The following is a 23,173-nucleotide window of genomic DNA, read 5'->3' as shown; positions in this document are numbered from 1 at the left end:
CTCCCGCTCACACACAGTCTGCTTCTGGGAACTGGACTACTTCCTGGAAATACACCATCACAGGGGTGAGTGGTTAGTTCTGCCTGATTACAATCAATTGGAGGACATCCTGGATACACACAGATTAGTTCTGCCTTCTTCTGTGCACAAAAGAAGTCCCAGTCATCCTTATTGGTAGCAGTTATTTCGGCATAGATCCAATATCGCATAAAGTTCTTCCTGAGTACCAACTGTCGCACAGTGATAGCGGATTTGATGATTTTGTAGGATTTCCTGATAGGCTATATAACCCAGCAGGGGTGCTGATAAGTTGTGTATGTAATATTGACTGATAGTAATTTTCATTCCTTTGGATTACAGTAGTTAACATTACCATATCTCAGCAGAACTACATGTGCTTTTGAGAGTGAAGTAAGCTGCCATGACATTTATTGCAATGAGCTTATTTGTAGTGTTTCACTTCAGAGTTATTTCCATGCAGTAAGTTGATTTTTGAAAATTTCATTGTTGACCAGAGAACCTGAACCTACATGTAGTCCTTGTACTGTGAGTGTGTATATACGGTTTTACATGGTAGATATCATATTGAAGTTACTTGAGACAGATTGCGAGGACAACTTTGCTGTGCCTTTTAACAGGTGGTATTTCTCCTTTGCTTGTATTGTCAGTCTCAAAGTTTTACACTTGGGAAAGGTCTTGAGTCAAAGTTCAAAGGTAACTCTTATGACAATGTATATACATATATATATACACCATACATATATTTATGAATAGATTTCCTGGAATCACAATCAGTATTTTTGCAAAATGCTACATATGTATGATTCTTAGAACTCCCAGCCTCTACCTCCAGCTACACCAAAGGCTTGGAATATCTCTGTTAGAACCTTAACTGTGTCAGGATTGCTTACTTGTGTCCAGATAATGACAGGACACTATGTTTTCTTTGGCATTGGAGAAAAACTGCTGTCCCAACATGTTTTCCTGTCTAACCTCAGTTGAATTACACCCCAACAGTGGCCCTTCCCTGCCTCAACAGAATAAAACACGATCACCAGTCCCTTTTCATTAACTTCAGTACAGGCTGGGGGATACTCCAGCATTGGAAATCAATGGTTTTCCATCTGAGAAAGATAAAAGTCTGCTTCCTATTAAGTTGGGAAGTGGCAGAGCAGATGGAATTAAGCCAAACAAGCTACCTAAGACCTGCAGGTAATCTTCTTAGCATAACTGGCTGTCAGGAAGAACTAATTATATTTTACAGTATTGAGCAGGGTGAGACATCTTGAACACCTTTGTCACTCCTCACCAGTGTGAGGAATGGCATTTTTAATTGAATTTACAGACCTATTTGATCTCTTAGTCTTACACCCAACTTCGTATCATCAATATTACATGTTTTTTTGCAGACTAGCAAATCATGTACTTACTGTGCTATGCTAACTTTACAACATCAACTACTTGCACTTTCAATATTTCATTTCATTGATCATAGGATCTTGCCACTAATGTAAAGACTTAACGGCAGAGATGACACTTAAGTGCAGAGATGACACTTCTGTATGATGTTGACTAATCACATAAACGGACACTGCTATGTTAAAAGCATTGTGTGTTGAGAGATGTTGATCAGGTAATGTTGAAACATCTAGAAGTAAGGTATCTCTGATAAAGGAGGTCACCAGTCAATAAGTAGGATTCATTAAGGCTCTCACTATCTTTTGCCAAGTCTTTGCACTGAACCTAACCCGCAGGGAAAGACCGTCTTATTGATTGATTACAAGTAAAAGAAAAGACCTTTCACTATCAGATATGCATTATTGGAAATATTGATATCCATTTTCCTATGATATCCTCAGGCAAGGGACAGTTCATGCACAGTTCATGTGCTCTGTACATACTTGTTGACCGACAAGCTCTCTTTCATATGTTATATATTCTAGTTGAGAGAATGGTAGATTCTTTTTATAAGTTTATCATGACAAATAAAGAAAAAATACTCCTCTATGAAAAATATTCAGCCATTGTGATGTTGGTAAGGAAAATATAGGCAAATGCCGCTCATATTACACATTAAAGATATGCCACAGAATATTGTGAGCAATGAAGAACAATAGCACTGAAATTTGATCAATAGTTAGTAGCTTATTATATGTTTGAATCTTTTTATGATAAAGCCAATAGATGGAGATCCCACCTGTCCCAAGGGTGAGTTGTCCGATTCTACCCATTGCTCCAGTTATTAGCTTTAATACTGTATAAAGGACTACCAGTGAGGGAAGAAAGCCCTGCAGACAGTCAGTCAATGGCTCGTCTTCATCCGTAAATGTTTTTCATTTTCTAAAAATTGATCTCAGTTGAGTGAAGGGTCGGTTGGCTAGGTTTCCCTATTATCACAGCACAGTAGGGAATAAGGTTATATTGGCTTCCGAGTAAGGAAACTTCAGGAAATGTCAGATTTAACTCAGATCATCATGGATAAAAAACAACCATAAGAGTTACTGTTTCTGTTCAAGTGAAACTTTGGTAAATGCTACCATTACTTTACGCCAAAAATAGTCACTCAAGCAACTGGATAAGATTTTCAAAATGTTATCCAGCTGCTTGAGTAACTATTTTTGGCGTATCTTATTTCCTGGATGTCTAACCCTCATCAGCGTACCATTACTTTAGTTGCGCAGTAATATTGTATTCAGAATTGAAACAATGCAATGTATCTTATTTTGCTGAAATAATTTTGCCTGCACAGTGCAGGTGTGCATGTTGTGCGTACATGCATATCCTAGCTGCATTTTGATTAGTATTTGAGGTATCTGAATAGTACAGTCTGACAGTTGACTGTCGAGCTTATATTCCTTCATGATTATGTCCATCCAGCCCTCCAAAAAGACTACCGGTAAATGTTGCATTAGAATGTGATAATGAAAAGTCGAATCCAGCCCACCTGTCTCTCTTCTTGATTCATGACTTTGCTTCAAACAAGTTGTTGTATTGATTATACAGTTATTGGAACTGCAGTTAACACTGGTCAGTTCAAATTGGGAAATCCAGAAGCAATTTGGAATCTTCAGCAATATCAGATTTCTGCCTACAAGTGTGGTATGAGCTGAAAGCTCTCTTCATCATGAATGTAGTCATGTAAAAATTATTAGTCAGCGATGTTCACAACTTTAGATATGATTGATTGAAAATGCATGTGAACGATGTACTCCTAGGTCAGTACATATCCAGCAGTATTGAGTTCACCTGGGTTTTTACAAACAATTGTGGGCTAATTGTTCCAGTCACAGTGGGCAATGACACCTCTAATCACTGAGCCCATTGAACTCAAGCCTGCCCATTGTACTGGAAATCTGGTGATTATGCAAGTGTATTCAACTGAGTGGAAGGACTAATTTTCTACTCATTTGCATGGCATTCATTAGGGTGGATCATTGTCTGTCCACTATCAGGCCAGTATGGGCCAAGTCTAACCAGGTCTGGGGTGGTATTGTGTCGCCAGGTCCAACTAATGATAGTATGGGTTGGGCAACTTTCTAAAAGGAATATCTTCATAGCTTTCCATGTTAGGACCAAATTAAAGGCACCATAATGTGCGGGACATCATGCTCTTTCAAATGATATATGAAACTTAACTGTAAACTCAGTAGAAAAAAAGTTGGAAAAATCTAATTCCAAGATGGCCGCCTTGAAATCTGGAAACTGAACTTCCGGATTTGAACTGACTAGTGTTAGTTATTCTGACAGCATATTACACTTTATAGCCTATAGGCTAAGGTAAAGACTTCTATACCGGTGATATTAATGCTAATGTTAGATGGGTGAGACTTAGATGGGCAGTTATGACCTTACAGTTACAGTAATGTAGGGTTGGTCGTGATCCATGATGATACATGGCTGTTATAGGTTGAATCCAGGTTACACTGTAATATTGATAAGGGTTTGAATTGTATGTATGTTTAATATCAAATGGTTTTTAGTGAGGTATAAAGTGCTGAAGGTTACATTATTAAAGAAGATGGAGAGGAACTTTAAAAATGGCATTAATAATTTGCAACAAATTACTACAACTTAAACCTTGAGCTTGTGTTGACCTAAAGTTTCTTAATGTATACATTTTACCTGCCAGCTACATGTAGTAGACAAGCAACTCTGCTAAAGTGCTGTATCAGATGTACAGCCATTTACCTGTAAAGGTTTAAAGGATACATTACTAGAATGTGGAGTTAAATGTAATAATCAATGTGCTGATGTAGTAATATGTTTGACTGACACCGTGGGGCTTATTCCCCTTACAGCAAGTCAAATGCTCTTACTTGAATGTACGCTTGGAGCCTCATAGACTCGTAAAAATCTCTGGCACCTTCGGGTACTTCTTGCCTTCGTAATGATATTGATCTCAAGACCATCATTTATGTTTCCTGTCAATACAGGGCAAGGACTGACCAAGGACCTGCGACAGTACCTGACCACCAGGTTCCAGAAAGGCTCTGTCGATCATGATCTACAGCAAACCATCCGAGACAACGTCTACCTGAGGACAGTACCCTGTAAGTACTCATCTATGTATCAAGAACCTTGCTAAGGAAATTTATAGTATGTTTTTTTAATCAAATGTCATTAGAATAATAATCAGCAGAAGAGTCTGCAGGTCGTATTTAGAAAGGCAGAGATGTCTATGTTGGTTAATTTCACATTCCCTTTACTTTGTTTCTTCAAAGCTTGACTGAAATTGAGCTGAAATTAACAACCAGAATGATTGGTGATTTTGATATTGTTCAACAGTAAATAATAGTCAGTTCTTTACTTATGGTTGTCACGTCCCGTGCCATATACAGTACTTGTTTATCAGAAAGATATCAACGCCACCCTTGTAAAAAAATGATTTGAAACCAACACAACCATCATTTTTGTGACTCCCTGCATAACCTAACATCACTAGTGAAACCTTATTGCAGACTCATGGCTTCCAGTGATCTTTATGGATATGCTATGCCTTTACTCCTGTATCAGGTGGCTGTGACAAAGTGCACTCTCATCGTTGCCGTAAAATGTTATACTATGTAGCCAAGGACATGCATTATCAACACTGTGACAATAAAGATAGGAATAGAGCAGTAAAGATAGGATATATATATACAGGGATCGTTGAACTTGTCAAGAGCATTTACCAGCATTATAAAAGGCTCTCAACCTGTGTGGTTGACCACAACATCATTAACACTTGAAGTACCCCCTGACAATGCCCATCCTCATTTTTGGATAAGAGCCCTAAGGTTAACCTCCAGCCTGCCAGCACTTGAAACGTTTACTGTTTATGCCCATGACTTGAGTGTTATAAGTGGAGTTGACCGCTGTAATCTTAAGCTGCTGCCAGCACACACCTTCAGCAGTGCAAGGTGAGTCTGTAAAACCCCATCCTGCTAGCTGAGAGCCCTTCCTCCCTGACATTTTTATTTGGGCCTGTGGATGGTGGCTACAGTAGTTGTAAAGGCTGGAGCTGACCTTTAAGTTACTGTAATTTAGTGTAAATGTTTATGGCGCTACTTCGACTTCACTTCCAAGTTCCGTGTTTATGGCCGATTCTTCATTGTTCTGAGAATGATGTGATGAAGTTGGAATGACGTTCAGGTATTTATCTCCAACTTGATTTTAGGGGGATGATTGTAACCGTTTGCTTGAAAAATGGCGTAGTCAGAAAATGTTACGATTTTCACTCCCATTATTTGCATGGAGATCAGCCAGAATACATTTCTTGGAGCAGAAAACTTGAAATGACATATTCTTAGCGACTGAAGTCAACCATGAAGGATGGTAATGGATTACATGCATGTATACACAATGGAATACAGTCACCCATAGAATCTCATTAAAACTACAGGCTTGTTCTGTTAGATCCAGGCTGCTGCACAGGATAAGGAGAAATTCGAGTCACTTTTTATCTTGTACAAAATGTAAACTTCTTTGCACTCCAAAAATGAGATCTGTTTCAAAGAAATACTAGTAATTGTCCCTCCATGAATGTGCCAAATGATTTATGGGCTCATCAAACAAATGTATTTCTGCTTTTACTTTGACATTCACACCAGTGACCTGTTTTGCAAGATTTATGGTTGATATTTCTCCCTTGGGAAAGGGGGGATTCTGATTACCCTGTTGATCTTTTCAGTGCCCACTGAATGATGTGATTGAGCGTCTGATTGGTTTTTCCAAGGACATTAAGGACTTTCATGTACTGTTATGTCCTCAACTTGATACCTTCATGCCACAAAACAGCATGATACGACAGGATGATTGATTGTGAAGGCTTGTGTCTAAGTAATGGAAGTGTGTGTTTGCATGCACCCAGGTATGCTACACTGTCTTTTGTCTAGGACATTCCATGTACATGTACATGTATGAACGAAGAGACACCGTTTTTTCACCAACACTAGAAATTTGTCATCAGGGAAAGGTGAGCCCTACCATCTCCTGACAGCCTCTTATTATCTTCGCCGAGTACTTGTACTCGGAGAGGATTATGTTTTCGGTTGAAAAATCTGTTGGGTGGGTCTGAATGTATGTCAGTAGCATAACTCAAGAAAGCTTCAATGAATCTTTATGATTTTTGGTAGGTGTGTAGTGGTTGTGCAAAGAAAAGTCAAGTTCGAAAATGGTTCACCTTGCGTTTTTCAACAGTACTGCAGCAGACTTTACATTTTTTTGTGTTTGTATGTAGGCAAAAAAAGTGACGGAAACGTTGATGGATCTTCATGATTTTTTGCAGGTGTGTAGATGTTGTGAAAACGGGGGTCAAGTTCAACAATGGTTCCCCTGGTATTTTCCGTTGATACTACAGCGGGCTTTGTGTGAATGTGTATTTGTATGTCGCCAGCATAACTCAAGAAGCTGTTGATGGATCCGTATGATATTTAGTCGATGGGTAGGGTTTACAGAAAGGAAGGTCAAGTTCGATAATGGGCCTTCTAGCGGGTACCTAAGGCACTGCAGCGGAGCTTCCAAATTTAGGGGCATATTTTCTGAAAGTGCTATGGTCATGATTTTTGTGTGGTAGATAGTTCATGTAAGTTCTGTAAATTTGGGCCCCCTAGCGGCTTGCAGTGGGTGTTTTTGTCTTGACATTCAGACATGAATAACTTGAGAAGGGGATATTCCGGATATTCCGGATATTCCGGATATTCCGGATATTCCGGATATTCCGGATATTCCGGATAATCCGGATAATCCGGATATTCCGGATATTCCGGATATTCCGGATATTCCGGATATTCCGGATATTCCGGATATTCCGTCTGACTGCTGTCACTGTCACGGAAACACTCCTACACATCTTCAACTCCTGTCTACAAAATGGTTACTATCCTAAAGAATTGTCCCTATTCATTAATCCGGGGACACCTTGTCCCCAGACAACATGCTATCGGGGAATATCAATAATTTGTTGTCTGGAAAAACTATTCTCCTCTATCTTAAATACCCGTTTTGTTGACTATGTAGAACGTTACAGATGTGATAATTTATCCCTTTTATTTAGTACTGAATTGTATACCAGCATAAAATCCGGGATAAACAAATTCGTGGGGATAGTGACAGTGACAACAGTCAGACGAACAGATTCCACCTGGGCTCAGTGCAGTTACTTTGGCACACTTAACAGAATAGAAAACGAATGTCATTTTGTGGTAGAATGTGGATTATATACCAAACAAAGAAATGAACTGTATAATCTTGTAGAAAACCTATTTCCCTACTTCACACATTTAAGCACTGTTCAAAAATTCATATTCCTAATGCGACTAGACAAACCTCCCATTGAAACACACGTCTGTTCTTCTATATCTAACGTTACTATAACCGAAAAGTGAGGAGAAGTAGAATTTATCTAATGATAGTCATATTCTTTTTGTATCCGTTAACTGTACTTGTTATTTTGTTTTGTTGTGACCTGTACTTAGCCAAGTGTGGCAGAAATGTGCAATAAAGGTCTTCATTCATTATCTTCGCCGAGTACTTGTACTCGGAGAGGATTATGTTTTCGGTTGAAAAATCTGTTGGGTGGGTCTGAATGTATGTCAGGAGCATAACTCAAGAAAGCTTCAATGAATCTTTATGAGTTTTGGTAGGTGTGTAGTGGTTGTGCAAAGAAAAGTCAAGTTCGAAAATGGTTCACCTTGCGTTTTTCAACAGTACTGCAGCAGACTTTACATTTTTTTGTGTTTGTATGTAGGCAAAAAAGTGACGGAAACGTTGATGGATCTTCATGATTTTTTGCAGGTGTGTAGATGTTGTGGAAACGGGGGTCAAGTTCAACAATGGTTCCCCTGGTATTTTCCGTTGATACTACAGCGGGCTTTGTGTGGATGTGTATTTGTATGTCGCCAGCATAACTCAAGAAGCTGTTGATGGATCCGTATGATATTTAGTCGATGGGTAGGGTTTACAAAAAGGAAGGTCAAGTTCGATAATGGGCCTTCTAGCGGGTACCTAAGGTACTGCAGCGGAGCTTCCAAATTTAGGGGCGTATTTTCTGAAAGTGCTATGGCCATGATTTTTGTGTGGTAGATAGTTCATGCCACAGAAAGTAAGTTCTGTAAATTTGGGCCCCCTAGCGGCTTGCAGTGGGTGTTTTTGTCTTGACATTCGGACATGAATAACTTGAGAAGGGGATATTCCGGATATTCCGGATATTCCGGATATTCCGGATATTCCGGATATTCCGGATATTCCGGATAATCCGGATAATCCGGATATTCCGGATATTCCGGATATTCCGGATATTCCGGATATTCCGGATATTCCGGATATTCCGGATATTCCGGATATTCCGGATATTCCGGATATTCCGGATATTCCGGATATTCCGGATATTCCGTCTGACTGCTGTCACTGTCACGGAAACACTCCTACACATCTTCAACTCCTGTCTACAAAATGGTTACTATCCTAAAGAATTGTCCCTATTCATTAATCCGGGGACACCTTGTCCCCAGACAACATGCTATCGGGGAATATCAATAATTTGTTGTCTGGAAAAACTATTCTCCTCTATCTTAAATACCCGTTTTGTTGACTATGTAGAACGTTACAGATGTGATAATTTATCCCTTTTATTTAGTACTGAATTGTATACCAGCATAAAATCCGGGATAAACAAATTCGTGGGGATAGTGACAGTGACAACAGTCAGACGAACAGATTCCACCTGGGCTCAGTGCAGTTACTTTGGCACACTTAACAGAATAGAAAACGAATGTCATTTTGTGGTAGAATGTGGATTATATACCAAACAAAGAAATGAACTGTATAATCTTGTAGAAAACCTTTTCCCCTACTTCACACATTTAAGCACTGTTCAAAAATTCATATTCCTAATGCGACTAGACAAACCTCCCATTGAAACACACGTCTGTTCTTCTATATCTAACGTTACTATAACCGAAAAGTGAGGAGAAGTAGAATTTATCTAATGATAGTCATATTCTTTTTGTATCCGTTAACTGTACTTGTTATTTTGTTTTGTTGTGACCTGTACTTAGCCAAGTGTGGCAGAAATGTGCAATAAAGGTCTTCATTCATTATCTTCGCCGAGTACTTGTACTCGGAGAGGATTATGTTTTCGGTTGAAACATCTGTTGGGTGGGTCTGAATGTATGTCAGTAGCATAACTCAAGAAAGCTTCAATGAATCTTTATGATTTTTGGTAGGTGTGTAGTGGTTGTGCAAAGAAAAGTCAAGTTCGAAAATGGTTCACCTTGCGTTTTTCAACAGTACTGCAGCAGACTTTACATTTTTTTGTGTTTGTATGTAGGCAAAAAAAGTGACGGAAACGTTGATGGATCTTCATGATTTTTTGCAGGTGTGTAGATGTTGTGAAAACGGGGGTCAAGTTCAACAATGGTTCCCCTGGTATTTTCCGTTGATACTACAGCGGGCTTTGTGTGGATGTGTATTTGTATGTCGCCAGCATAACTCAAGAAGCTGTTGATGGATCCGTATGATATTTAGTCGATGGGTAGGGTTTACAGAAAGGAAGGTCAAGTTCGATAATGGGCCTTCTAGCGGGTACCTAAGGCACTGCAGCGGAGCTTCCAAATTTAGGGGCATATTTTCTGAAAGGGCTATGGTCATGATTTTTGTGTGGTAGATAGTTCATGTAAGTTCTGTAAATTTGGGCCCCCTAGCGGCTTGCAGTGGGTGTTTTTGTCTTGACATTCGGACATGAATAACTTGAGAAGGGGATATTCCGGATATTCCGGATATTCCGGATATTCCGGATAATCCGGATATTCCGGATATTCCGGATATTCCGGATATTCCGGATATTCCGGATATTCCGGATATTCCGGATATTCCGGATATTCCGGATATTCCGGATATTCCGGATATTCCGGATATTCCGGATATTCCGGATATTCCGTCTGACTGCTGTCACTGTCACGGAAACACTCCTACACATCTTCAACTCCTGTCTACAAAATGGTTACTATCCTAAAGAATTGTCACTATTCATTAATCCGGGGACACCTTGTCCCCAGACAACATGCTATCGGGGAATATCAATAATTTGTTGTCTGGAAAAACTAAGTATATAAACTAAATATTCCTAATGCGACTAGACAAACCTCCCATTGAAACACACGTCTGTTCTTCTATATCTAACGTTACTATAACCGAAAAGTGAGGAGAAGTAGAATTTATCTAATGATAGTCATATTCTTTTTGTATCCGTTAACTGTACTTGTTATTTTGTTTTGTTGTGACCTGTACTTAGCCAAGTGTGGCAGAAATGTGCAATAAAGGTCTTCATTCATTATCTTCGCCGAGTACTTGTACTCGGAGAGGATTATGTTTTCGGTTGAAACATCTGTTGGGTGGGTCTGAATGTATGTCAGTAGCATAACTCAAGAAAGCTTCAATGAATCTTTATGATTTTTGGTAGGTGTGTAGTGGTTGTGCAAAGAAAAGTCAAGTTCGAAAATGGTTCACCTTGCGTTTTTCAACAGTACTGCAGCAGACTTTACATTTTTTTGTGTTTGTATGTAGGCAAAAAAAGTGACGGAAACGTTGATGGATCTTCATGATTTTTTGCAGGTGTGTAGATGTTGTGAAAACGGGGGTCAAGTTCAACAATGGTTCCCCTGGTATTTTCCGTTGATACTACAGCGGGCTTTGTGTGGATGTGTATTTGTATGTCGCCAGCATAACTCAAGAAGCTGTTGATGGATCCGTATGATATTTAGTCGATGGGTAGGGTTTACAGAAAGGAAGGTCAAGTTCGATAATGGGCCTTCTAGCGGGTACCTAAGGCACTGCAGCGGAGCTTCCAAATTTAGGGGCGTATTTTCTGAAAGTGCTATGGCCATGATTTTTGTGTGGTAGATAGTTCATGCCACAGAAAGTAAGTTCTGTAAATTTGGGCCCCCTAGCGGCTTGCAGTGGGTGTTTTTGTCTTGACATTCGGACATGAATAACTTGAGAAGGGGATATTCCGGATATTCCGGATATTCCGGATATTCCGGATATTCCGGATATTCCGGATAATCCGGATAATCCGGATATTCCGGATATTCCGGATATTCCGGATATTCCGGATATTCCGGATATTCCGGATATTCCGGATATTCCGGATATTCCGGATATTCCGGATATTCCGTCTGACTGCTGTCACTGTCACGGAAACACTCCTACACATCTTCAACTCCTGTCTACAAAATGGTTACTATCCTAAAGAATTGTCCCTATTCATTAATCCGGGGACACCTTGTCCCCAGACAACATGCTATCGGGGAATATCAATAATTTGTTGTCTGGAAAAACTATTCTCCTCTATCTTAAATACCCGTTTTGTTGACTATGTAGAACGTTACAGATGTGATAATTTATCCCTTTTATTTAGTACTGAATTGTATACCAGCATAAAATCCGGGATAAACAAATTCGTGGGGATAGTGACAGTGACAACAGTCAGACGAACAGATTCCACCTGGGCTCAGTGCAGTTACTTTGGCACACTTAACAGAATAGAAAACGAATGTCATTTTGTGGTAGAATGTGGATTATATACCAAACAAAGAAATGAACTGTATAATCTTGTAGAAAACCTATTTCCCTACTTCACACATTTAAGCACTGTTCAAAAATTCATATTCCTAATGCGACTAGACAAACCTCCCATTGAAACACACGTCTGTTCTTCTATATCTAACGTTACTATAACCGAAAAGTGAGGAGAAGTAGAATTTATCTAATGATAGTCATATTCTTTTTGTATCCGTTAACTGTACTTGTTATTTTGTTTTGTTGTGACCTGTACTTAGCCAAGTGTGGCAGAAATGTGCAATAAAGGTCTTCATTCATTATCTTCGCCGAGTACTTGTACTCGGAGAGGATTATGTTTTCGGTTGAAAAATCTGTTGGGTGGGTCTGAATGTATGTCAGGAGCATAACTCAAGAAAGCTTCAATGAATCTTTATGAGTTTTGGTAGGTGTGTAGTGGTTGTGCAAAGAAAAGTCAAGTTCGAAAATGGTTCACCTTGCGTTTTTCAACAGTACTGCAGCAGACTTTACATTTTTTTGTGTTTGTATGTAGGCAAAAAAGTGACGGAAACGTTGATGGATCTTCATGATTTTTTGCAGGTGTGTAGATGTTGTGGAAACGGGGGTCAAGTTCAACAATGGTTCCCCTGGTATTTTCCGTTGATACTACAGCGGGCTTTGTGTGGATGTGTATTTGTATGTCGCCAGCATAACTCAAGAAGCTGTTGATGGATCCGTATGATATTTAGTCGATGGGTAGGGTTTACAGAAAGGAAGGTCAAGTTCGATAATGGGCCTTCTAGCGGGTACCTAAGGTACTGCAGCGGAGCTTCCAAATTTAGGGGCGTATTTTCTGAAAGTGCTATGGCCATGATTTTTGTGTGGTAGATAGTTCATGCCACAGAAAGTAAGTTCTGTAAATTTGGGCCCCCTAGCGGCTTGCAGTGGGTGTTTTTGTCTTGACATTCGGACATGAATAACTTGAGAAGGGGATATTCCGGATATTCCGGATATTCCGGATATTCCGGATATTCCGGATAATCCGGATAATCCGGATATTCCGGATATTCCGGATATTCCGGATATTCCGGATATTCCGGATATTCCGGATATTCCGGATATTCCGGATATTCCGGATATTCCGGATATTCCGTCTGACTGCTGTCACTGTCACGGAAACACTCCTACACATCTTCAACTCCTGTCTACAAAATGGTTACTATCCTAAAGAATTGTCCCTATTCATTAATCCGGGGACACCTTGTCCCCAGACAACATGCTATCGGGGAATATCAATAATTTGTTGTCTGGAAAAACTATTCTCCTCTATCTTAAATACCCGTTTTGTTGACTATGTAGAACGTTACAGATGTGATAATTTATCCCTTTTATTTAGTACTGAATTGTATACCAGCATAAAATCCGGGATAAACAAATTCGTGGGGATAGTGACAGTGACAACAGTCAGACGAACAGATTCCACCTGGGCTCAGTGCAGTTACTTTGGCACACTTAACAGAATAGAAAACGAATGTCATTTTGTGGTAGAATGTGGATTATATACCAAACAAAGAAATGAACTGTATAATCTTGTAGAAAACCTTTTTCCCTACTTCACACATTTAAGCACTGTTCAAAAATTCATATTCCTAATGCGACTAGACAAACCTCCCATTGAAACACACGTCTGTTCTTCTATATCTAACGTTACTATAACCGAAAAGTGAGGAGAAGTAGAATTTATCTAATGATAGTCATATTCTTTTTGTATCCGTTAACTGTACTTGTTATTTTGTTTTGTTGTGACCTGTACTTAGCCAAGTGTGGCAGAAATGTGCAATAAAGGTCTTCATTCATTATCTTCGCCGAGTACTTGTACTCGGAGAGGATTATGTTTTCGGTTGAAACATCTGTTGGGTGGGTCTGAATGTATGTCAGTAGCATAACTCAAGAAAGCTTCAATGAATCTTTATGATTTTTGGTAGGTGTGTAGTGGTTGTGCAAAGAAAAGTCAAGTTCGAAAATGGTTCACCTTGCGTTTTTCAACAGTACTGCAGCAGACTTTACATTTTTTTGTGTTTGTATGTAGGCAAAAAAAGTGACGGAAACGTTGATGGATCTTCATGATTTTTTGCAGGTGTGTAGATGTTGTGAAAACGGGGGTCAAGTTCAACAATGGTTCCCCTGGTATTTTCCGTTGATACTACAGCGGGCTTTGTGTGGATGTGTATTTGTATGTCGCCAGCATAACTCAAGAAGCTGTTGATGGATCCGTATGATATTTAGTCGATGGGTAGGGTTTACAGAAAGGAAGGTCAAGTTCGATAATGGGCCTTCTAGCGGGTACCTAAGGCACTGCAGCGGAGCTTCCAAATTTAGGGGCGTATTTTCTGAAAGTGCTATGGCCATGATTTTTGTGTGGTAGATAGTTCATGCCACAGAAAGTAAGTTCTGTAAATTTGGGCCCCCTAGCGGCTTGCAGTGGGTGTTTTTGTCTTGACATTCGGACATGAATAACTTGAGAAGGGGATATTCCGGATATTCCGGATATTCCGGATATTCCGGATATTCCGGATATTCCGGATAATCCGGATAATCCGGATATTCCGGATATTCCGGATATTCCGGATATTCCGGATATTCCGGATATTCCGGATATTCCGGATATTCCGGATATTCCGGATATTCCGGATATTCCGTCTGACTGCTGTCACTGTCACGGAAACACTCCTACACATCTTCAACTCCTGTCTACAAAATGGTTACTATCCTAAAGAATTGTCCCTATTCATTAATCCGGGGACACCTTGTCCCCAGACAACATGCTATCGGGGAATATCAATAATTTGTTGTCTGGAAAAACTATTCTCCTCTATCTTAAATACCCGTTTTGTTGACTATGTAGAACGTTACAGATGTGATAATTTATCCCTTTTATTTAGTACTGAATTGTATACCAGCATAAAATCCGGGATAAACAAATTCGTGGGGATAGTGACAGTGACAACAGTCAGACGAACAGATTCCACCTGGGCTCAGTGCAGTTACTTTGGCACACTTAACAGAATAGAAAACGAATGTCATTTTGTGGTAGAATGTGGATTATATACCAAACAAAGAAATGAACTGTATAATCTTGTAGAAAACCTATTTCCCTACTTCACACATTTAAGCACTGTTCAAAAATTCATATTCCTAATGCGACTAGACAAACCTCCCATTGAAACACACGTCTGTTCTTCTATATCTAACGTTACTATAACCGAAAAGTGAGGAGAAGTAGAATTTATCTAATGATAGTCATATTCTTTTTGTATCCGTTAACTGTACTTGTTATTTTGTTTTGTTGTGACCTGTACTTAGCCAAGTGTGGCAGAAATGTGCAATAAAGGTCTTCATTCATTATCTTCGCCGAGTACTTGTACTCGGAGAGGATTATGTTTTCGGTTGAAAAATCTGTTGGGTGGGTCTGAATGTATGTCAGGAGCATAACTCAAGAAAGCTTCAATGAATCTTTATGAGTTTTGGTAGGTGTGTAGTGGTTGTGCAAAGAAAAGTCAAGTTCGAAAATGGTTCACCTTGCGTTTTTCAACAGTACTGCAGCAGACTTTACATTTTTTTGTGTTTGTATGTAGGCAAAAAAGTGACGGAAACGTTGATGGATCTTCATGATTTTTTGCAGGTGTGTAGATGTTGTGGAAACGGGGGTCAAGTTCAACAATGGTTCCCCTGGTATTTTCCGTTGATACTACAGCGGGCTTTGTGTGGATGTGTATTTGTATGTCGCCAGCATAACTCAAGAAGCTGTTGATGGATCCGTATGATATTTAGTCGATTGGTAGGGTTTACAGAAAGGAAGGTCAAGTTCGATAATGGGCCTTCTAGCGGGTACCTAAGGTACTGCAGCGGAGCTTCCAAATTTAGGGGCATATTTTCTGAAAGTGCTATGGCCATGATTTTTGTGTGGTAGATAGTTCATGCCACAGAAAGTAAGTTCTGTAAATTTGGGCCCCCTAGCGGCTTGTTAAGAACTGCAGTGGGTGTTTTTGTCTTGACATTCGGACATGAATAACTTGAGAAGGGGTCGACAAATCGTCTTGATGTTTGGTATGTAGAGAGCTCAGATTGTGCTTTACATTATCAATAACTAATTATGCAAATCAGGAGCTAATTTGCATAATTAGTAAGGGAAGTTTGTTAGCCTACTGCATTTCAATGGGACATGGGACAGTGTCAGGTCATGTTAACAGATGGCCTTGCATAAACGTACTTGTAGGTCACATAAATAAACTATTCTCCAAGCAGAGGTGTGGGTCCTGCTGGTTTAACGCGTTCAGTTTAGGCCTTTTTGTTCAAAACGGTTGGCGACATGACGAAATAGGGACAAAATAGAAAGCCTGACAAAAACACCTAAAAACACCTAGAAACACGTCAACAACCAGCCAGATTTATTCTATTCATATATATTGACTGTACTATGTCATCATCACTTTCAACTTACAACACTGCAATATCGAACCTTTGTGGCCCATATAATATCAACATACTCATATTTTTTTATGACCAGTTATAACATATATCAGCACACTCTACACATATAACGTTAACGTTACTAGTCCTGTACCACCAAATGATTTTAACCATATCTAGACTGGACTCATTCGCCCCATCATAACTTCCAAATGGTATGGAGCATGATCAAATTTGCAGGGGGTGATAAGCACGTAAATATTAATCACTCTCCATGATAAGCCTTGATTATTTGGCGAAGATAATGTGTTTGTGGAACTCTAGTTCTTATTGCCTTGTTTTGCCCCATTTCCTTCAAGAGCCAAGGACAATTTTACTCCAAGAGAAATGCCACAGGTTCATCAGGTCTTGGTTGACAAGAAGATAACAGATACTGATCAGGTCTCCTCTGCAGAAAATGAGGTCGGCAGGTCTGGAGTGTTAATGTTAGCGTTAATGTTCGAGTTCATGTGATGGGGGACGTTCAGTCACGAACACGAGCTCTCGTCCAATGGCAGGACTCAGTAGGTCACATTCATCTGATTACTTCCTCGGGAGGGGGCTTAATTTTTCAGACTAAATTGCTAGTCATCTCTTCGTTAATACGCTGGATTTAATAGTTTTAGGGAGGTGACACGAAGTGTATGTGACTGCTGTGAGACCTGCTCGTAGTGTAGCACATGTTCTAAACTCATGGGGAAGAAACTTCAATGTCGTGAAGTGAAATTATGAATTAACGGCGTACCTCGTAATATGACATACACGTAGACAAGATACTAGTTTGTGGAGTTGCAATGAGAAGTGTTAGATTTCATTTTACGAAGTCATGAAAGGAGTAAAAACCTGTGTGGTAATAGCTTATGACTGCTAATGATCACCCAACTTGGTAGGTAGGGGAAGAACTAAAACAAGTCATCAAGTCATTTTTTTCTACCCCCGGCTCATTTTTTTGGTTCAGTTGCTGTTCTATTCATGTTTTGTAAATTGCTTTTAACAATGTAAATCAATGAAATCAAATCAGATAGAAGACAAACTCACAAACTGGAGTTTGACTGCTTACAGTACAGGAATTACAATCATCACTTTGGATGGTGACATAAAGCCAGCAGCCTCGTGTATGAGGGAGCTTCAGGCGTAAGCCCCAAGCTCCAAACCTCTGCACATAAAAGAGCCCAGCACATCTATTGAGAAGAGAAGGGGTGACCTGGTGTGCTTGGCTAAACACGCGAGTCGTAACGAAGCCTCATTGCACTAGTACGTGTCGCTAAAGAAAAACGCCATGCTTCATCTTCAGTTTGAGGTTTGACTGTAATAATTTACCACACATTAAGATTCTACGGAGCACAGGTGCTGAATATTTGTCCTTGTCCTGGTCAAACATCACAGAGCTGTTAAGATGTATGACATGCCTTTGTCCCCTTATGACACACACGAGTTATTGCAGCATGTTTATCGGCTGTTGGTCCCGTCTGAATGGTCCAGGATCCTGACATTTCGATGATTGATGATGGAAAGGTGAGACGAGTATGCGTTATTGATATTTTGTCTGACGGTGCAGACATGCTGGAGAGGTGGCGCTGCATAAATGACAGGTTGTTGAAACTGTTTGGAAGTCATGCGGAAGTTTTCAAAAGCTGCAGGCATAAGATTAAATAGAAATGTCGAACCAACACTTTGTGGAACTCATCGATTCTCTATGATAAATTGTGCATTGTAGTTTATTGAATGTTTCTTGGAACCTGTTTGCACCTTAACAGATGCATATACACGTATTAGATTCCCGCTGACTAGAGTGAGGGAGAAATCTTCAATAATGGTCCTATGATACATATGCATGTATGCACAGACCATACATTTATTTGCATAAACTTGAAAATGCTGTTTTGAAAGTGACTCCTAGTGTAGATACCAGTGTGTATCAATAGGTGCAATAGGTGTACACATCCCAGAAATGGAAGTCTCTGTTTCTTTAAATGTAGGCTGAAGGAAACAAGTCTAATTTTAAGACAGACAGGTGTAATACCTTTATCTATGTCATACATGGGCCGCGAAAATGTTCGATACGGACCGGGTGATAACTTTGGGTTATGTGGTATTCTATATGTCTCATACTCCGTCTCAGTATCGGCTGTCTTAGACTTTAAGACTTGTTGCCAAGGGCATTCCCATTATATATTTCTTTTTGATCCTTTCTCTTTTATGAGTTATCATCTATGAGGAGTCATTGACATGGTAGTGAAGCTCACAGGGAAATGATGTCTAAGGCCAGTGGGAAAATCTACCTGAAGATGGATAATCACAGCCTGTAGATGTGGATACCTGCTGGCACATGTGAGAGAAATAAGATTTTTTTTCCAAAGGATAATTGTTATGCACCAGACTGGCAGCTTATGACCTCCATTTATGTTAATTACCAATATTTCATCCCAGAGGAGAGACCTCCACAGCAGAACAGCATGACTTCCAGGAAATGCAATCAAACAGATGATTCCAGTCTTGGCAGTCAGATTACCTGGAGAGTCTCAGCTATCTAAAGGGACGTACTGTTGGCAAATTGATGAAGTAAAGTCTTCTTTACAGCTCATTTTTCAGCTTAGATTATAGATACCATTTCTACATCTAGTCAGGAGAAGTTTGAATCAAGTGCTGTCCTGATTCTTGATGATAGTTTTGCCCTTTCTGTCAGTCAAAGTCAAAGGCAATACTGACTTGCAGTGTTCATGTTAGACTTGAAACAGTTCCAGTATGTGTGGGTGTGCATGTAATAGTAGCAAATCACACTCTTCAACAAGCTGCTCATTTGACCTTCTGTAAGCTCCAATAGCCTGTGCTCCACCCAGGAGAAATTGAAATACAATGTACTGCAGCAAGTTGTAAGTAATGGGCACATATGCATATGACGGACGTTGAGGCGAAGTGGTCGCTTCCACTCTGTTACCAGCGTGATTCATCACGACGTCTTTTATGAAACGCTGTGGCCACAGTCAGCTGGTGGGAGATGCATCAATAACAACCACCAAGGGACTGCAGTCATCAGGACGACTCTTCCTCGGACCCACCAGAATTCGCGCAGTAATTGGATTGATTGAAAGACGGATGCAGCTTTTTTGTACGGTTGTCAATCAGGTGGAAGGGTCACCTCTAACATCGTGTATGGCAGATTGAAATGTTGATGTAATTTGCCGTTAATCTGGCGATAAGTGGTTTAATATTCAGTCCCTTCTACATTATTGGAATACAATAAGTTATCGCAGCGATGCAAAATCATTCCGCATGCATTGTGGCAGCGGTGGTATATGTGGTCGTAACTTGCCACTATTTACCCATTACGCACGAGCCTTTGGGAGAAGGCAGTACCTGTAGAGCTTGTTGATGAGAAGCTCTTGTTATTGCGGTTGGCAAGATTGGCTGGGCTGATGCTGTAGAAACCTCACAGCTAGCTCTTATCTGCTGAAGAGTTCAAACATGTTCTCCAGTACTACCAGCAGTCGATCCTACTCCCAGTCCCCCAAGTTGTCCAGGCATGCTTCTCTCCTTACGGATGGCCAAACGCGACGGCAGTCCTTGGCGAAATGGGATGATCTGTGGGACAAGTCATCACCTGAGGTGCATATACCACAGCAGTCGTGGGACGGAGGGAACCAGCCACCCTGGGCAAGCCTGGCCCTATCAGAACTTAACAAGACATCACCAAAGCCTAAGGCAGAGAAGAAGAAGAAGAAACATCTGTCAAAATCATCTCCCAAATTTTCTCCCATCAAGAAGCTGAGGGACATCTTCTGCAGAAAGGAGAGTCCGAAAGCAGGGCGCCCTTCAGGACAGGAGGAAGAGGTGAAACTGGTGGGGATTTTGAAGGAGACCAAATCGTCTACCACCAAACAACCAACAGGACAAGCGGAACACATACACAAGAAGGTTGAGGAAAACAAGCTGACAGGTAAAGCATGCAACAAGTGGGAATACCTGATTGCCTCCATAGGAAGCATTAGCAGCTGGGTTTGAAGCTAATCTTGTCAATCAGGACTTGTAAAGGTCCAGCTGGGCTTACCCAGAGGAACCAAAGGGTAAGACCATTATCCTAGAGGCCTCTAATTTTTAGGCTCCGTGTGTCCAATACTGTAAATTCATTTACTTTCGCAGTCATCATATTTCACGATAGGGGGGGAAAGGAGGTTTTCACAGTGTTTCGAATTTGCAGTTGAAACATTTCTGCACTACAGTGGTCATACATGTACATTGATACAAGGTGCTGTGTAAATTGTGTATGTAATGAATTTGTGATGGAGAGGTCGCTGCGAAAATAAAATCACCCAAAAGTTTCTAGATTTACAGTGTGGCTAATATCTGATATCAGGTGTTAACCAACTTGCATCTTTGAATGATATGGGAAATTCAGCCAAATTGATAAGTGACTTTATTCAGTGAATTTATTCACTTTTCAAGCTGGAAGAAATCAGACCTCCCAGTATGAAAATTAATTTTCATAACTAAGCATGCACTTTGTAAATATCTTTTTGTGTTGGCTGTGCAAATGTTTGCTCTCATTAGCGCATCATCATTGTAACTGTTATGGTTGTTCTGTTATTGTTTACTTTCCAGTGCACAATTGCAAGCCAATTAGTTGGGAGGTCTGTCCTAAATAAACAATTGTTATCTGGAGATCCACTTTAAAGATCCATTTCTAACCCAAAGGAACTGGTTAGAACATGACTGTTTACTATTGTCTGTGCAGGCCAGATATCTGCCATTAGATTATTGTTGAGCTTATCTTTGAGGCTTCGAAACTATTTTACAAACAGCCTGTAAACTCTTGTTAGAACAGCTTGAGTCAGCTTCTTAAATTCTTAGAAAAACATTTCAGTACCACTTAGTTAGCTGGTAGGAAAATCATGTTAGTGATAGTTGGCTAAAGCTTGGCTAGAGTAAAGGAGTGCCCTCCCCTGGGATAATCCTCTTACAAGGGCCCCACACAAATGTCTTGTTAGTCTTACTTGCAGATCAACAGATAACAGACTCTTGTAGGTAATGCTTGGTTAAAGTGGGCCAAGGTTGGAGAATACTTGGTTTATCTCCAAACTAATGAACCCTATAGACATCCTTGGTTTGAGACAGGTAAAAATGAGAAATGCCTGTTGCCAATTTTCTACCCCAGTGGTGAAAGTGGTGCCTGTTTTCACAGCAGATGCAAATGACTCCATAAGCGGCAGATTGTCAATTGTTATGCGCCTCCCCCCTGCCTGCAACCCTGAATTTGCATGAATCACTGCAGGCACCATGCGGAGGAGGCTCACGCTCAGGACAGAGTGGGAAATCTCCCGTCTGGGAAGTCCAGACAGTTTTTCTGTGGCTTTCTCTTGCGTTTTTTGGCCAAACTAGGTAGTAGTTGAGGGTTTGTGATGGTGAAGCAGTTGGTGAACTGTGCGGAGGTACGGCCGGGATCAGAAGGTGAGAACACACTGTTGTAGTATGATGAACAGATGGCCCAAGCCCACCCATACAGGCATGGATGTTGGGACAGAAAACTTTTCACCCCCCTCCCCATGTTTCAAGGGAGTGTTGCATGTTTCCTTACTGAGTTAGTTGTGATTCTCCAACTGTTCCTGGAGTCAGAGGGTAAGAGGTGTCAGCAGCCTGAGTTATATTTTGAAACATGATCTGGAATGAAGAAACATGCTCAAAAGTACAGAACATAATTGTATCAGACAGTGGGCCCTGCACACTCCTCGTAAATATTTGTTTTGTCACTGCATGTGTACCTATGTATGTAGGAAGGGCATGGTGGGAAGCATAGAATAGATTTTCAAAATAGATTTTAATTGTTATCAAAAATGGTACAATCATCATCATCATCTTACAACCGGAACTCCGTTGAGGTATACTAGATGAATTATTCCAGTATTATATTGTACAATAGGTTTGTAAAAGTTCTGACATAGGCAAACTCCAAACAAAAGACGTTCCTACATCACAGTTCATGAACTTTGCATAATCGATAAGAAACTAGAAAGCCATCTGTAAGTTGTCAGAGTTGGTGCCTCACAGCCTTGTAAGATAGATGGCCTCCTACAGCTTTTCAAGTTCAAGGGAAGTTGAATACAGGCAATTATTTCTTGCAGTTAACTATGCAGCTTGTGCAGGAACAAAGTTATAAATTCAGGCAGACCATACTTGTATAGACTCATTTGCTACCGAAATGAAAATAGTCTCTGCAAGGTGGCGATAGGTGAGATGAAAAATGCCCAGGTCAAGAGCTGGGGGAAAGAGTGTCTCTGTGAGCGAGGTGTTATTGGATCTGGTGGTGTTAACTCCACAAACAGCTGTGGCAGCTTGCTTTTATTGAAAGGCTGGCCTTCAGGCACCTAACCCTGTAATAAGGTTTGACATGAGTAAACAGCAGGAAGGTAATGTCCCTCCAGTTGATTTATGTCGACATATAGTGGAATTATAACTCTTTAGACTTTACTGTAGCTGCTATTTGTTGACACAAAAATATATGCCAAGCTGGGCTGAAATATACCATTTATATGAGAACGAGCACAAGAAAATAAATAAATAAAGGAACATTGAAGTGTTGTCGTTCACTAATTATCTGTTGTTTGGAAATGTTTTTTATGATTTGCATGGCACA

At 40.2% G+C, this 23,173-nt stretch overlaps 1 protein-coding gene across 6 annotated transcripts in view; it reads left to right on the top strand.

The window, feature by feature from the left end:
• LOC136435224 (membrane-associated guanylate kinase, WW and PDZ domain-containing protein 2-like) overlaps positions 1–23,173 on the top strand; it is an 86,043-nt gene that overhangs the window by 24,028 nt on the left and 38,842 nt on the right. For 3 of the 6 annotated variants that reach the window (XM_066428523.1, XM_066428526.1, XM_066428527.1), the window contains exon 2: positions 4,434–4,550. In XM_066428523.1, coding sequence (XP_066284620.1) covers positions 4,434–4,550 — 117 coding nt within the window. Of the gene's footprint in view, positions 1–4,433; positions 4,551–19,995; positions 20,483–21,780; positions 21,991–23,173 lie in introns of those variants that run through there. The other 3 variants (XM_066428524.1, XM_066428522.1, XM_066428525.1) reach the window with 2 other exon arrangements.

The sequence above is a fragment of the Branchiostoma lanceolatum genome, chromosome 5 (genome assembly GCF_035083965.1).
Source record: "Branchiostoma lanceolatum isolate klBraLanc5 chromosome 5, klBraLanc5.hap2, whole genome shotgun sequence".
Lineage (NCBI taxonomy): Eukaryota > Metazoa > Chordata > Leptocardii > Amphioxiformes > Branchiostomatidae > Branchiostoma > Branchiostoma lanceolatum.
The sequence above is the reverse complement of the archived record's forward strand: the minus strand, read 5'-3'. Positions and strand labels throughout refer to the sequence as shown.